Source organism: Cynara cardunculus, assembly GCF_001531365.2.
Source record: "Cynara cardunculus var. scolymus isolate 2C chromosome LG 16, CcrdV1, whole genome shotgun sequence".
NCBI lineage: Eukaryota > Viridiplantae > Streptophyta > Magnoliopsida > Asterales > Asteraceae > Cynara > Cynara cardunculus.
The window spans coordinates 21,246,849-21,263,615 of NC_037543.1; the positions used below are offsets into that span (position 1 = coordinate 21,246,849).

Genomic DNA, 16,767 nt, shown 5'->3' on the forward strand with positions numbered 1-16,767 from the left:
AAACCTGTGAACTCACCAACTCTTGTAGTTGACACTTGTTTGACATGCTTTTTTAGGGTAAGAAAGATTTTCGATGACTCATGTTTGAAGACGTGTTACATTTGGAAATTTCGATCTTAATTTATGTTTAGTGATGCAAACTCTTATTTTGGGATTGTAAACTTTATTTATTTTGAATTTATGTTTTCTAAATGTATGGTTGTGTTGTTTATACACTATTGTTATAAGACTCTACCTGCCATACCCCGTGTTTCCGCTTTAGCGGGGTGTGACACAAACCCACTAATGTAACTCAACTGAATCCAATAGGATCGGACTGGGTCTAGTCATGAGCTCAACTAGATCCAATAAACAACAAACGATCCACTCAAACTCATTAATATAACTCCACCGAATCCAATTGGATCAAACCGTCAAACCAACCAATATAGCTCGGATGAATCCAATAGGATTGGACTGGTCCAGTCATGCCCATTAAAATGAGCTCGATTAGATCCAGCAAAAGACAACAGGTCCACTCAAATCCACTAATATAACTCGACCGAATCTAATTGGATCGGATTGTCAAACCCACTAATATAGCTCAGCTGAATCCAATAGGATCGAATTGGGTCCAGTCAAACGGTCCACTCAAACTCATTAATATAACTCGACCGAATCCTATTGGATCAAACCGTCAAACCAACCAATATAGCTTGGATGAATCCAATAGGATCGGACTGGGTCCAGTCATGCCCATTAAAATGAGCTCGACTAGATCCAGTAAATGACAACCGGTCCACTCAAACCCATTAATATAACTCGACTGAATCCAATTGGATCAGACCATCAAAACCCACTAATATAGCTCGGCTGAATCCAATAGGATCGAACTGGGTCCAATCAGACTTATATGATAAATGTCATGATTTTAAGCAAGACAATAACAATTGTTTTGCAATAAAACGACAAGTACGATAATTGATCGATCATTTATTGCCTCTTATCAAACAAGAACAAATAGATGTATTATACATGTACAGAAAAAAAAGTTTGTCGAGAAGAAGACTTCTTCGATCGATCGATCCTCTTCTACTTCAAAACTGGTCTTTCGAGCCCGAGGCTTTTGGGTATCCATTATACTCCAACTTCACGTTCAACGTTGCACAAATAGCCCGAAACTTCAACCTTAACGACCCCATCATTTCCGTTACAGATTCATTTTCAGGCTCCAAGATCGGATACTTGGTCACCAATTCATCCATCTCTTTGATGTTCTTCTGAACCCTGGTCGAAAAACACGTTGGTTCGACTCGAATCACCGAGTTCCAAACGTCAATGCAACCTCTGTAAAACCCCAATTCCTCACCGGTTACAAACCCTGTTCTCAATCCAACTTCACGTCCATCGTCTTTTCCAGAAGCCAAACCGGCATCATAGCCTTCTTGAAAGCCTTCGTTCAAGTGGGCGTCTTCTAAGTTTAGTGATGAACCAAATATGTCATCGAGTGGATCCATGGTGTCAGCTAAAAAAGGGCATAAAGAATGCGAATGAGCAGGAATAGATGAACATTAATCCAACTCCGTTTATGATAAGATAATGAAATTGCGTTTTTAGGGGAAAATGCATCAAAATATAACGAAGTTTGGCTTAGCTCCTATATTGTACAACAAAGAGTTTTTTTGTAACGAAGTTTTAAATTTTCCTATTTACGTAACGAAGTTTTAAAGTGTCCTGTTTTTTTACCTAACATGTTGAATTTTACAGTCTCCCTCCAAATCAGGTCTTTGATGAGTTCTTCAGTGCACGATGGCTGCTCAAAGTCGAAACTAAACGGTCGAGGGCAAACCGGCTCCTCATTGATCTTGTGAAGCGGTGCTAGGTACGGGTGACACAGTGCCTCATCAACTGCAATTCATCCAAAAACAAGATTTCTTGATGATCACAATTATACAAATCAAACAAAATCAAACGAACCTAGTATATTCCACTCGAAAGTAGGGTCTAGGGGGTGGGATGTACGTTGACTTGTCCTCCACATCAGAGGGTAGAGGAAGGCCCCTAGAGGCGTTGTTTGGTACACAGACGGGACTGGACTGCACATGACTAGATGGTCAAGAGTGGGGTACGCTGGTGAAAAGATTATGGAAGGTTTTAAGGTTTTAATTTGACAAGGGTAGTTTATTAATTTACCAATATATACAAATCAAACAAAACCAAATAAACCCGGTATATCCCACTTGAAAGAAGTGTTAGGGGGTGGGATGTAGGCAGACATGTCCTCTGCCCCAAAGGGTAGAGCATTTGTTTCTGTGAAGGCCCCTAAGGGCGTGTTTGGTACACAGATGGGATTGGACATGACATGACATGACTTGACAGTTGAGAGTGCGGTAGGCTGGTGAAAGAATTATGGAAGGTTGTAGGATTTTAATTTGACAGCAGTAGTTTAGTAATTTACCAGTATATACAAATCAAACAAAACCAATATATCTCATTCAAAAATAGGGTCTAGGGGGTGGGATGTGCGTAGACTTGTACTGTACTTTGCCCATAGGATAGAGCAGTTGTAATTGTGAAGATCCTAGGATGTGTTTGGTACGTAGACAGACAGGATTGGACTAAACGGGAAAGTGGGTAGGCTAGTGAAGGAATTATGAAAGGTTTTAAGGTTTTGATTTGACAAGGGTCATTTAGTGTATCTCACTCGAAAGTAGCGTCTAGGGGGCAGGTTGTATGCAAACTTATACTATGCCCAAATGGTAGAGTGGTTGTTTCTGTGAAGACTCCTAGGGGTGTGTTTGGTAGTCAAACGGTATGGACAGAACAAGATTGGACTGAGAGGGAGTGAGATAGGTAGGTGAAAGAATTATGAAAGGTTTTAAGGTTTTAATTTGATAATGGTAGTTTAATAATTTACCAATTTTGTCACATCTCCAATATTTTTGTTCTACCTATTTTGGGTAGGACACTCAAGTCCCGTCATGTCCTACCCTGTTCTCGTTTGATTTGTGTTACGGTGAGAATGGAAGTTATGGTGAGAAGGATAAGAAAAGATTCCACTTGTGGATCAATCCAAATTGAAGATCAACAATGTGGTGCACCGAGATGCACCAGATCAATTCATGTGATAAACGCAATTGATGGGTGGGTGTGAGAGTAAAAGTGATCAACGGTCCAGATCCATTCTTACGCTTCTCATCTTAACTCCTATTTTTACACGATTCATCTAATATATATATATATATATATAGGGGAAGAATCAAATGCAAACATCCCCATTTGTACAAACCTTGAAAACCTCATTCAACCCATCATAATTTCTTTTCTTTTTTCACCTTTTTTTTAATTATGAGGGTTGATTAGTCATTTTTTATTGTGAAGGGCGTTAAATATGGACATTCTTATCTTCATTATATTAATTTTAGAAAACAAATTTCATCAAAATGGGAAATACATGAAACAATTTCATTTTTACATAGAAATAAATATATATATATATATATATATATATGAAACAATTTCATCAAGAAAAGAATTATATGAAACAATTTCATTAAAATAAACAATGAAATCGACGGATGAGGATGGTTTGTACGGTTTGTACAAGTGGCTTGGTTTGCAAAGTAACCACCCCTATATATATATATATATATATATATATACATATATATGTATGTATGTATATGTATGTATGTATGTATGTATGTATATGTATGTATGTATGTATATGTATGTATGTATATATATGTATGTATAGAGATTGATGGTTTATATCTAGCCGATAACAAAAACTATGTCTACATTGGAGTTTGTGCATGCAAGATTGAGAACCAAACCAAACAAAACTAGTAAATCCCACATCGGAGTTTCAAGAAGTTTGTCTGGTAAGGAAAATAATCGCGTAGGCTTAAAATGCATATTATAAGTTACACGTTTTTACCTGTAATACGCCTATTTGGGTCAAAGAAGAGCATCTTTTCCAGCAAATCCAGAGCTCCTGGAGACGTATTTGGGAATCTAGTAGAGAATTGTTGCCTCGGATACTGAGGAAGTTGTCTAACGTATCTTCGTGCATTATCGCTTCTTAGAAATCCAAGACTTGCGTCATCTGGTGAACCTATGAGCTAAAAGAAAGTTGGACAAGAACAAATGGTCAAACCCCATCCCAGTAAAAGATCAATTCCTCGGTCCCAAAATAAATGAACATTTCCTTTTTTGGCGAATTCTCAACGTGAAATTATTTCTTTACCCCTTTTTGGTCCACAAAAATTTTCAAGCATCTTTTTTTTTGAAACAGTGGGTGTTCAGATCAGCTTGCGTGCAGTCGTGCACCCATGGGCCATGTGTGTTTGGTACACTGCATAGGACATAATTTATAAAGGGTCACTGTTCCATGTTTGGCAGAACTTTTATGTGGAACAGACATGACAGGCGTGTCCATCCCCACCCCATGGAACAACACACTTATATTTTACCAATATAACCTAAAAATAAAACATAAATTCTCTTCTAAAACATCAAATACTCCTCCCTCATTACATTTTATTCATTCTTTAAATTTTATTTATCGTATTTTATGTTCTCTAAACTTTCACTTTACTATCCTCAAAATATTATTTTTATATGGGTTATATATTTTGGTTAATTTATATAATTTACTAAATATTAATAATAATAATAATAATAATAATAATATAGAAAATGTATAAAATAAAATTTTGAAACTATATAAACTTTTTCTTTTGGTGTCATTCCCAGATTCAACTCATAAACATACAATTCATCAAAATTCAAGAACACAGATTGATGCAAATATGTGGGCAAGTGTATTGATATGGAGATCAAAGTACAAGTGTTCTTGATGACAAGTTTAGCTCTCAAAATGTCTCACATATATGCTAAAAGTAACTAACAAAACTAACCAAGTACCCTATTTATACCAAGAAATTACAAGGAACAAAACTAACTACAAAGCATGTAAAGTTACACTAAAAAAAAATGTAAAACACTTTAAGCTCAAGGACTTAAATACAACAATTTTATCCCAACACATTTTAAGAGAAACTTTCTTATGATATATATTGCTATAAACATATTTATTTTATTATAATTTAATAAATTACATAAATTAATCAAAATATATAAACAACTCATTGGGGGTAAATTGGTCATTTTATCTGTTATATTCTGTCCTACCAAATGCTGAATAGCTGTCCCATCCCGTCTGAATACCAAACGCACCCTAAAGGTTGAGTTCGCCTCCAGGTTTCCGATTTTGGTCCATAAAATTTTCCAATTTTGTGCTTACTGTCCCGCATTTTAGATAGTTGACTAAAACTTCGATGTTGCATTTATTTTGGGACGAAGGGATATAAAAGTTCATAGATTTCCTACAGAATCATCATTTTCTCATATGAACTCGCTTTAAGGACGCAAATTTTCAAAATAAAGTTACTTCTTTATGCATTATTCGGTTTTAACTGGTTGCAGAACGAACCCAGAACCAAATTTTCTAACCCGTTGAACCCGAAAACCAAATCATATGTTGTCTATTTACAGTTTCAGTGTCGATAGTTTGGATCGAATGTGTGCACGCCCGTAAATTAAGACACGCTTTAAGGCTTGTTAGAAGATCTGCAAAAAAACAGTGTGAAAAGAACTGCTACCTCTGTGATAAGCCTGAGCTGATGAACGTAATCTCTGCCAGGAAACAGCGGTTGTCGAGTCATGATTTCACCGAGAATGCAACCTACTGACCAGATGTCGATAGCTGCTGTATATTCCGAACAATTTAAGAGCAACTCTGGGGCCCGGTACCAGCGAGTAACAACGTATTCGGTCATGAAATCTGTTTCGGAAGTCGTTCTTGCAAGCCCAAAATCTCCAATTTTTAGATCACAATTCGAGTTGAGAAGTAAGTTGCTTGGTTTTAGATCACGATGCAAGACGTGTGCGGAATGAACATACTTGAGTCCTCGTAGTATTTGGTAAAGAAAATACTGCATGGTATCAAAAGTTCAAAACGTAAATTAAACGATCACCACTACAGAAACATTTGCATGGAAAATGTTCGATTTTTGCGAAAATGCAAAAAGAAACATCACACTTTGCATGAATGAACGGTTTTGAACATAAAATAAAATGCGATAAGAACGCCATTGTACTTGACACTTTATGATTTGACCTTTCCCAACTCTATCGTAACTCACTAGGACTAGACAAGAAGGGCAAGTGTGACGTAGGCTAGGGGTGTAAATGAGTCGAGCTTTTAACAAGCTACTCAAGCTCGAGCCAATCTCGAACAGAAAACAGAACTCGTTTAACTTAAAGAGTCGAGCTTCATAAAACCAATGTTCGACTCGGCTTGTACGCAAGCTCGATTAAATAATACTATAAAAATACAAAAATTATATGTTTGAGCCAAACATGCTCATATGTCCATAGATAGTACAATAAAATATAAAAATTATAAACCTCGAGCCAATAAACGAGTTAATCAATTGTAAGTATGAGCCCGTACATGAGCATCAAGCTCCATAACTCAAAAAATATTCGAGCTCGAGCCCTACATTGAAAAAGTTCGAGCTCGAGCCTGGTATAACTTTTTCGAGCCGAGCTCAATTAACTTACTACTCGGCTCAGCTCGTTTACACCCCTAATGTAGGCAGACGAAATGATTGTGGAAGGTTTTACGGTTTTACTTTGACATGGGTATTTTAGTAATTTACCAAGCTTTGTCCATCCCTCCCTAGTTTTTGTTCCACCTATTTTGGAGGGACAGGAAAAAATGCATTTTATCCCACTAATTAAATTATTAAGACTGACTCGAACATTAAGAGCAATTGAGCATCGTGGGGATAGCAAACAAAACAACACATTAAAAATTAAGTATTGAGAGAATGGAGGCAAACCCGACAGTGAGCATCAGCCAGAGGTTGGTTAGAACGTATTATCTGATGAAGATCGGTGTCCATTAACTCATAAACGATGTACACATCATTGAAGTTTTCCTTCTGTGGAGGCTGAATGATGTCTTTGATTGCAATAACCTGCAGAGGTTGAAGATGAAGCAGTGAGCTTATGATTGTTGACCAAGTTTGACCATTTGTCAAATATCTTAAATACCCTTCAACCCAATTTAAATACCATCAATATATATGTAATATGATAATGAGCAAATAGGTAAAAAGGAAACATCAATGCTTCATAGATGGAAAGAAAGATCTAAAACCAAACATAACAAGGAATAAGACAACTTAATGTAGTAAGACACTCTTATATGACAAGCCAAAATATAGATTAAAAGCTTTAATTTCCATAAGCATAAACCAAATCAAACAACTCCAGTAAATCCCACACAAAGTGACCAAGTTTGACCATTTGGTTCTAAGAAGTTAATTAGTTGATATAAAAAGAAATCAACATCTTAGTAATCAAAAGGCAACTTAATTAAGGACTAATCAACGCATTGCTAAATATACCTTCCCATGCTTCGAGCTTAAATTAGAACTTATCACCATAACGACAAATATACAATAACCTTTAGCCAGTTTGACAAATATATTCATCTATGTAGTCAATTAACGGTTTGGATAAGAATTTTGACTTTTGACCACAAAATCAACATGTTAGACGGTACATGTTATCATTTTCCCGAAACAGATGAACAATCCCGCACTATAATGTCTCTTAGGGGCCGTTTACCAAACTTACCCGGGTAAGTGCTTACCAAGTCACATTACCTAACCGGATGAATATGGCAAGGACGAAGAATCTTACCTGGTAAGAGCAGAGGCAAGGACCGAGAGTCGTACGCGGTAAGTGAGTGCGACGACTCTTCCACGGTTAGCGCTTACCTAGTAAATTGTTGCATAAGATACCATTTTGGTGGACTAAAATCTTATCAGGTAAGTAAGTGATAGTGTTGAATTTTGCGAGTAAGCACTTACCCGGGCAAGCCTTTGGTAAACGGCCCCTTAGTTGAATTTAGAACAAATTATTTGTCAATTTGGCAGCTGGGATAGTAATAACCAAACCAAACAAGACCAGTATATCCCACCTGAAGGTGGGGTCTAGGGGGTAAGATTTAAGTAGACCTGACCTCTACCAGATGGGTGGTAATATGTTTGTGAAATTACCCTTATTAGAAACCACAGCCATGTTTCTAGATAGAAGTAGGATGCTATTTATGCACACAAGACAATGGCATTAGAGTCGCTTTGATTCAAGATTTATATAAAGTTTCATAAAGGGGACTCACATTTTCATGATCCATGTGACGAAGAAGCATAATCTCTCTTAGAGTCCTTTTGGCATCTATTCTGTTGTCAAATGCATTACCAATTTTCTTGATGGCAACTTCTTCACGTGTCTCCACATTCGTCGCAGCACTGAAGCAAATAAAGAAACATCAATTCTCTTCACATTATAACATACAAAAAACAAGAATGAATAATGCTAAGCAAAACCATGAAAATAGAATCATTGAATACTCTTTAGACGACACAATTACGCTATATAACAGTAGTAATTAGAAAGGTTGATCAATATATAAGGCAAATCACTAATAAGAAGGCTCACTTAAGTGGGCAAATAAAAGCTAAGTCGCCAGTTCGAGTCTTCTCAGAGCCACTGGGGATTTTCCAGGCGGTTATATTTAGGGTGCAGTGGGACTAGGTCGTGAAAGCTGACCGTGACACCAACGGTTACCAAAAAATGGTGGTTGGAACCTGTTGGTGGTGAGTTGCAAAACTTTCCCTTTTCGGCTGTGGTTTCCCGGCTCTTGAAAATAAAAAGATATCAAAACATGAATCGGGCTCGTGTTTAGTCAACTTCCTATGGAATGAACATATAGCGGTTAAATTATACAATTTTCCATTCCTTATAACATCTCGTTTCTTTTCTAGGACTACCGAAAGAAGAAGAAACCTCAATCGATCTTATTAATGAACACAACGAGTCAATGAGCTAGGAAGATTACCTAACCCCTTTTCCTATTCTTAATCAACCATAGATGATTCAGGTTGTATAATGAGATCATATTCAAACCTAATGAGATCAATAACCACATTTGAGAATTTCTTGACTATCGAAGGCAATTCAACTAGACGACCATATTCAAAGCTGATTTGACCAATCAGCTTTTCTATACAATGATCAAAACTCATTACATTTCGGCATTTTTTAGTCACTAAATCACATCTCAATTTACAAATCACTGTAATCAAGACACTAAATTCAACAAATTCCCAACTCAAAGACGATGAAACCGTAGTTTCAAGCCGACACACACTCATGAAATAGAATCATCTGACTGAGTGCCAGCATCATCAAAATGTAGCTAAATTTGATGAATTGAACCAATTATCAAGGGTTATGAGCTCAAGTTTCCTGTAAATCAAGATGGGATGAACCCTACTCGTTTGAAACAATTTTGTTGGTGATTTGTATAACTAATATCATTTAAGTGTAATGGGATTAATTTGTTGAGCAATGTAATCATGATAAATATCGAACAAGTAAGTAAGGTGTGGAGTGCACACTTGTTTGAGTTTATTTAAACGACGCGGGTCCGGGGGCAGCGCCCCCGGTGGCGGGGTCCACGGGGCAGAGCCCGGTTTACAATTTTGAATTGGTCATTTTTCGTCTAGAGAGGTACATATAGATTCATAACGATTTCTGCATTCTCAAGTATGGAAAACCACTGAATTTTATCCGATTGAGATTTCGATCGTACCGTCGAAATACTTCAATCTGAAAGTGATATACGACTTTCAGTGGATTCCAAGCAAGTTTTTTCTAACAAATTTCACAAACACCAGGTGTGCATCACGATCACAATTCAATGCCTTCCCCACTTCCCCTTCGTTTGGATCACATATCAAGATCAAATCAACAAATCACCACAACTAAATCACAAAATGCACAATTTCACCAACTCAGGCACCAATAAAACCGATCAAAAACTAGAAATCATGCTAACGTTTCAAAAACAATGAACAGAGTTCGGTTCTTACCAAACAATACCATAAGCTCCTCTACCGACAGGCCTGATCGGAGGAACATACTTTCGAGAAACTTCAAAGAGATTACCGTACACATTATACTGAACATAACGTCCACCATGTGTAGAAACCCCTTTAATATTACTCTGATCTCCTGTAGTAGCAGAAATCGACTCCACCCCAGACATGCTTCCTCTCTCTCTCTCTCTCTCTCTCTCTCTCTCTCGCTCTACTTTCTCTTTCTAGAAAGAGAACCCAAGAGAGCAAAATTTGGGGGAAGAAGATATGCTATTTGACATTTCTAAATTAGGGGTTATGACTATGAAGAGAGAGAAACTTTTGAACTAGAAGTGATATGGTCACCCGTGAAGAAATTTACCCTTTTTTCTATACCTTTTTCTTCATCTTTTTGAGTGGTTGAATTTAAGTGTAAAACTTTTTCAAGGATGACGGAGTACCATACACCTGTTAAGGGTTTGATTAACACCATACAGCGAACCTAGATGCTCCTGAAGCATTATTTGAGGTCAGAAAGCTTGTGGATGATGGATAACATGAGTGATTGATCGATTAGAACAAGATGAAGCGAAAGAGGTTCACCGGTAGAGAAAGGAGAAAGGCAGTGGCGTCAATAAGGGAGGATGGCAGCACCGGAGAGCAGGGAAGGAGGAGGGGTTAGGGACAACGAGGAGAGCAGGGACCGCAAGGAGAGCACCGGAGAGCAGGGACGAAGAGGAGGTGCGGTATGCGGTGTGCGGTGTGCGGTGTGCTGAAATTAGGGCAGGAACCAAATCCGGTGGATTTCAAATGACACCCATTTTCAAAGGATTTCTCCCACCCATCAATTACGCGATTTTATACACCTTAACACCGCAAATCAGTAAAACCACGTGGGATTGAAATGGATTTTAAATCATTTTAATTTTATTTCATTCTTGTAAACCAAACGTATCATAAGTGTTTAATAAACGACTTCTTAGTATTGAAATCGCCACTTCTAGTGTTTGAATCTTCCAAAAAAATTAGGGGGGTTTGAGACGTATGCAAAATTGACGAATAGTAGATCTAAAAACTGTTGACTTGTGTAAAAGTGTGAGCAAATATGCAGAAGGAACAATGACTATAGCACATGGTGAACATGGATCGATAAAAATAAGTATGAAAGTAAGGTAAGGATAACAATTACTAAATAACCATTTTTCATTCAGTATTAAATCATACATAAGGTTAAAATAGTAATTTTATAGAGTAAATTATGTTTTTTGTTCTTGTAGTTTGTTTAAAATTGCAATGTTCATCCATGTGGTTTAAAAGTTTTGTGTTTTTCCATAGGTAGGGGTTGTTGGGGGCAGACAGGGTGGGGCGAGGGGGATTAGAGTGAGGCAGTGGGTGGCAGGAGTGGTAGCTGTGATGGCTTACAATGGTAGGATGGTGGTTAGTGGTGGGTTGGAGTAGGATAAGGTGGGGTGGGGTGGGGTGGGGCGGGATGGGGGTACGGGAGGGGCGAGACGGTAGAATGGGTAGGGATAGATGGCGAGGTGATAGTTGTGATGATGATTGTGGTGAGATAGTGGTAGGGTGACTGGGCCTTGGGAGTGGGTGAATATGACGACAACAATAGTGACATGGTGTTTAGTGGTGGGTTGGGGTAGGGTGGTGGGTTGACAGTTGTAACGGCGACAATAATGGTGTGTTGGTAGGGGTTAGGTTAGGGGCATGACATTAACAATAGTAGCATGATTGTAGTAGGGATGTGAAGTGAGTGACCGAGGGTGGGTGTGATGACAACAGTAGTAGCATGGTGATTAGTAGTAGGGTAGGTAGGGTGGGTGGGTGGCGGCGACAGCAGTGGTGGGGGGTTAGGGATGAGGTTTGACGAACAATAGTAACATGGTCGTGGTGGGTGGTGATAAAATTCAATTCCTTTCATTATGCCAATAAATGATTAATTCATTAATTTGTGGAATTCAATAAAATTTGAAGGATTTCATCTATTTTAAAATATGAACCAAACAAATGAATTGGAATTTGGTCATTTCAATTACATCAAATTCCTTCGAATTTCGCGAACCAAACGACCCCTGAATGTTTAATAAACAATCCTCAGTGTTGAAATCACCACTTCTAGTGTTTGAATCTTCCAAAAAAAAATTGGGGGTGGGGGTTTGAGACATATATATAACTGACCAACAGTAGATCCAAAAATCTTTGGCTTGTGCAAAAGTATAAGCAAATATGCAGAAGGAACAATGACTATAGCACATGGTGAACATAGATCGAGAAAAATAAGTACGAAAGTAAGGTAAGGATAACAATTACCAAATAATCATTTTTCATTCAACACTAAAACATACATAAGGTTAAAATAGTAATTTTTTAGAGCAATGTTTTTTGTTCCTGTGGTTTGTTTAAAATTGTGATGTTCATCCCTGTGGTTTAGAAGTTGCATTTTCCGTCCCCATAGTTTCTATTTATTGTTATTTTCATCCTTATAATTTATTATTGTTTCGGTCCTTGTGGTTTACAATCATTACTTTTTTGATCCGTTGTATATAAACGTAGGAAATTAGACTTGAGACTAAAATAACAATAAACTGCAAACCATATGAACGAAAAATCACAATTTCTAAACCAAAAGGATGAAAATTGCAATTATTGACAAATCACATAGACATAAATTGCAATTTACTCAAATTTTATATTATTCAGATCATCTATTCGGAACCCTTACCTAACAACCATTTTTCACTATGTCCTAAACTATTCGGTGTCTCTTCAATCATTCTACACCGGATGATTCAACATCTACCGATAAGGATGGTGATGTGTCCTGACCCGGTGAGGAACCTGGTTCACCCGACCCGGACGGGGACGGGGACGGAGATGGAGACGTGGATTCCCCGCTAAAACGGGTCCCGTGGCCAGAGATTCCCAGTAGTCTCAAACCGGGGACGAGGAGGGGGCCCGGGATCCCCGGTAGACTCAAACTAACATATATTTTTTTATAGGGTTTAACCGGGGTTTAACCGGGGACAAGATGTTAATCCCCGTACCCCGGGCCGGGGCCGGGGATTACAAAACTTGCGGCATCCCCACCCCGTTGTCATGCCTAGAACAAGACAAAACACGCACAAGTGAAGCAAAAACACAAGAATCAAGAATTTGGTATAATCTTTTTTTAAGTATATAATATTTATATACTACGAATAGAACAAATAAATTCACACACCCTCCTCACATTTGGTGAGATTTGAACCTCTGACCTTCTAAGAAGCCAAAGACTCACATACCGCTAGACCAAAGGGTATTTGGTATAATAACTATCTTCAGACTGTTTCAAAAATGTAAAAAAAAGAAAATCACAATTAGTGATCATCTTTGAATCAAATCAAATCCAAGATTTTACAAATCAACCAAGTTCCTTCTTACCCCATAACCCTCTGCTAGGCTTTAGGAGTTGTTTGAATAATGCCATCTTTGGGACATTCCAGTGCTCCACATGCCTGAAAATAAATCCCCATAAAAATACAAATGTTACGGTATCAACAAGTTATCGATCAAAATTAGTACAAAATAGGAAATTTTGAAACGTTGTTACGTTAAATAGAAATTAAACCAAACTCTGCTACATTTTGCTCAATACATTGCAAATATACGATAGCTCGGCTTTTGTGTCTTATCAAATAGGGGCTACAGCTATATGCCGAAGTTTGAATCCTACGCATGGATATTAGGCTATTATCAAGGATTCATCAATGGAGGAGATGGTAAAAGGAGAGCGTGTCATGTATCCCAAGCATTCACGGAATATTCATCATGAATGTCGTAAAAAATTTACGTTTGTTATTCATGATGATGAATGAGGACTCGTTTCACGCTCTCCTTTGTCCCCAGAACGGAAAACAAGTTTGCGACTGGGCTATATTCTATCAAAATACTTGCAAAAGACTTGGTTGCGCAAATTTGTAGTCGATTCTATTACTATTACCTGCATACTTTTCCTGAATCTTTGCTGAGATAATACTCGGTGTAACCGGTAGCTGTAATGAAATTGAATTGTCAAGAAAGTAAGAAAAATGACATAATTGCCATTAAAATGCATGAGAAAACATCAAGTTGAATACTACTATCAATATGGTGAAAGTTGAATCAAATAAAATGAGTAATTGCAATAAAATCACAAGAAAGAACGAGTTTTATGTAAAAATCTTTACAGGGTAAAAACCAATCGAAGAACACTACCCGATAGTGACGATTACAAGAGCTAAGAAGCTCAACTGGCAAGAGGTTGTGGGTTCAAATCTTATACATGTATATTCTAAAAACGACAGAAATCTCTACTGTAACTTATGTTGTTCTAAGCCCATGAACTGATTCTTAACTTACGAGAATATAAAAATGGAAGAAGAACGAATAAAAAATAAGTGCTTAAAACGATAAAGATCAAAAGCATATGTTATATTTTCTTGAAAGACATTATCTTGATTGTTCTCCAAAAATACATAAAACAGAACATAAATTGAGACATATACCAACAGTAATTATAAACTGAATGAACATAGTATATCCCACACAGATGTAGCGTCTGGCTACATCTGTGTGGGTAGGATGTATGCAAACCTTCCCTCTACGCAAAGGGTAGAAAGGTTGTGGGACTTGTATTATATAAACTCGCTTTCTTTTACATTTACGGCTGAACATACCTGAAAGAATAGGTTTCCATGGAAACGACATGGTGCAACTGAAACGCCAATGCCCGATTCCTTTATCCTACAACATGAAGGATTCAAAATCAAGAGTTTTGCCCATGAACAGCCAATGAAAGAAACATATATGTGAATAGTGTCTTTGTGGTACAGGGGTAGGTTCATTTAGGAACATTGAAATATTTTGAGGACCCCAGAACCATTTAATTTGTGTAGTAGAGGGAGTTTCAAATACAAAACAATCTTAACCAGCCATCTATCCTGATGAATATCTAGTTCCATAAACATTTCGATTGTTTCATATTAAGCAATGATCATAACAAATGAACTCTATCGTCTTCCATAATTATCTCAATTTTTTTCTAGTATTAAGTGTTGATCATGGTTTGTATGGTTTGTAAGAATTCCAAGATTTGTATTTTAAACATCCTCTTATGTAGTATTCATGATGAATGTTGTTACAGATATTCATGATGAATAATATTCATTATTATTCAAGGTTATTCATCATGAATACCATATAAAATAGGTGGTTCCTGGGATAACAAAATATTTAAAGTTCCTAAATGAACCTCCCTCTGGGTGTCTATTATAACCAAATTTTTCACATTAATGTACTCGTATTCTACAAGTAACTTTTGGGCTTCCTTTCTGAAAAGATAATAAAGGCCATGTTTAGCAAACTAGTTGATAAGCTAGATTTTAACTGAAAAATTAGTTGTTACTTGTTAGCTGGTAAACTAACTAATAACTAGGGGTGGTTTGTTTACCTCTTAATAGTTCAATTAAGAGGCAGTCTCTGAATCATTAAGAGGTTAATCTTGTTTGGCAAAAGAAAAAGTCTACCTCTTAATAGTTCTAAAACCTTGTGAATGATTTTGTATCATGAGTCTCCCTTAACCATTAAGCACTCTAATTTCATTATAAAAAAAACTATCAAATAAGAGTATTTTATTTTGCACTATGTCATGAGAATCTCTACCACTTAATCATACTACACCAAAATATCCAGCAACTATCAAACAGCTAGTCATGATTGATAAAGAAAAATGTTGATAAGCCATATAACAGTGAAAATGAGCTAAAATGAAATGTTAGAAAAATTTGTTAGGAAAAATATAAGAGGCATTAAAAGCATGTATATACCTAGACGTACCTCATAATCCTCCCATTTCATGAGCTTCATGTTTGATTTCTGAATAAGAGATCCAAAATTTGTACAATTTCTTTTGAATCGACGTAAACCTCTGAATGAACCTGCTGGATCAGCAAATTCACAGTCGTCTTCGTATGCATCCAGTGTAACAGCACCTAATTAAACATTAACAAGCGAAAATTTGCAATCATTTACATTATACACCAGATGAATCTAAATAACTAGAACATGAAAAGAACACGGATCGAATCGAGAAGTGAAATTAGGGCGTATATACATACGATTAACAAAACTACCATTTACGAATTGCTTTCGAACGCCAACTTCAACACGAAACACAAAAATTGTAAACATACAGATTGGGGGGGATTTGAGTTGGTTTTTACCTGTAACAAAATAAGACCTCTGGAAATCCCCTTTGATAGTTTCAACGATAACTGAGCGGTCAATTACACCATCTCCATCTCCAGCAAGCTTGATGCCTCCTTCAACGATCTTCTCCGGCGAACGGAAAAACGAGGCAGCAATTCCGAGAAGCTCGGAGCCATACCAAGCGGTTTTAAGCATTAGATTTCCAGGATCGGATCCTTGACTGGAGGTGGATGAATCGGTGGTTGTTGAGTTGTCTCTTTCTCCGCTACACCTGAGTTTCGTGAAATTCAGGTGGCGATTTGATCGGAAAACCTGGACGGGCCGGTGATTGGAGCTGTGGTGAAGAGTGAGAGAAGTTGGAGAGAGAGGGACCGCCATTTTTGTGAAAGAAAGTCGATTTACAGGTTTTATGGTTGTTATTATTTTAATATACTTTTCTTTTCGAAATTAGTAATAAGAAAAGGTATAGAAAGTAAGAAAATTTAAAGAGTAAAGTTTAATTTTGTTTTATGAACAAATAAAGGTGAAGAACGGAATCTGAGTTTTTAAA

The 16,767-nt window shown here is 37.1% G+C and overlaps 2 protein-coding genes across 6 annotated transcripts; both read right to left on the minus strand.

Moving 5' to 3' along the window:
- Nucleotides 1-873: 873 nt before the first annotated feature.
- On the minus strand, nucleotides 874-10,823 carry LOC112529365 (mitogen-activated protein kinase 4-like). 4 transcript variants are annotated; one of them, XM_025140627.1, is made up of 8 exons: nucleotides 10,584-10,817; nucleotides 9,996-10,492; nucleotides 8,240-8,369; nucleotides 6,891-7,028; nucleotides 5,646-5,978; nucleotides 3,920-4,103; nucleotides 1,726-1,887; nucleotides 874-1,504 (listed from the first exon to the last, which is right to left on the minus strand). In XM_025140627.1, exons 2-8 carry the CDS (start codon nucleotides 10,169-10,171, stop codon nucleotides 1,077-1,079), a joined length of 1,551 nt encoding a protein of 516 aa, XP_024996395.1. In that variant the 5' UTR covers nucleotides 10,172-10,492; nucleotides 10,584-10,817; the 3' UTR covers nucleotides 874-1,076. The 4 variants fall into 4 exon arrangements, 3 of the variants coding, with proteins under 3 accessions (XP_024996395.1, XP_024996394.1, XP_024996396.1); XM_025140628.1 differs by having other exon boundaries at nucleotides 1,139-1,266; nucleotides 1,349-1,504; nucleotides 9,996-10,821; XM_025140626.1 differs by having other exon boundaries at nucleotides 9,996-10,817.
- A 2,388-nt stretch (nucleotides 10,824-13,211) lies between these two features.
- Nucleotides 13,212-16,613, minus strand: LOC112529367. Of its 2 annotated transcripts, XM_025140630.1 has the most exons (6): nucleotides 16,232-16,613; nucleotides 15,846-16,000; nucleotides 14,687-14,753; nucleotides 13,972-14,023; nucleotides 13,413-13,486; nucleotides 13,212-13,314 (listed from the first exon to the last, which is right to left on the minus strand). In XM_025140630.1, the coding sequence occupies exons 1-6, from the start codon at nucleotides 16,593-16,595 to the stop codon at nucleotides 13,310-13,312; spliced, it is 717 nt and encodes a 238-aa protein (XP_024996398.1). In that variant the 5' UTR covers nucleotides 16,596-16,613; the 3' UTR covers nucleotides 13,212-13,309. The 2 variants fall into 2 exon arrangements, with proteins under 2 accessions (XP_024996398.1, XP_024996397.1); XM_025140629.1 differs by having other exon boundaries at nucleotides 13,223-13,486.
- Between the last annotated feature and the right edge of the window lie 154 nt (nucleotides 16,614-16,767).

Bases quoted from the DNA above. Each gene is read 5' to 3' on its own strand.
- LOC112529365 (XM_025140627.1), bottom strand. From the start codon at position 10,171: ATGTCTGGGGTGGAGTCGATTTCTGCTACTACAGGAGATCAGAGTAAT. The intron at 8,370-9,995 runs GTAAGAACCGAA...TATTTGCTTCAG, and splicing joins GGAGCTTATGGTATTGTTTG to TGCTGCGACGAATGTGGAGA. The intron at 1,505-1,725 runs GTAAAAAAACAG...GCCCTTTTTTAG, and splicing joins TGTAAAATTCAACATGTTAG to CTGACACCATGGATCCACTC.
- LOC112529367 (XM_025140629.1), bottom strand. From the start codon at position 16,595: ATGGCGGTCCCTCTCTCTCCAACTTCTCTCACTCTTCACCACAGCTCC. The intron at 14,754-15,845 runs GTACGTCTAGGT...TTCATGTTGTAG, and splicing joins TGAAATGGGAGGATTATGAG to GATAAAGGAATCGGGCATTG. The intron at 14,024-14,686 runs GTATGTTCAGCC...ATTTCATTACAG, and splicing joins ATGGAAACCTATTCTTTCAG to CTACCGGTTACACCGAGTAT.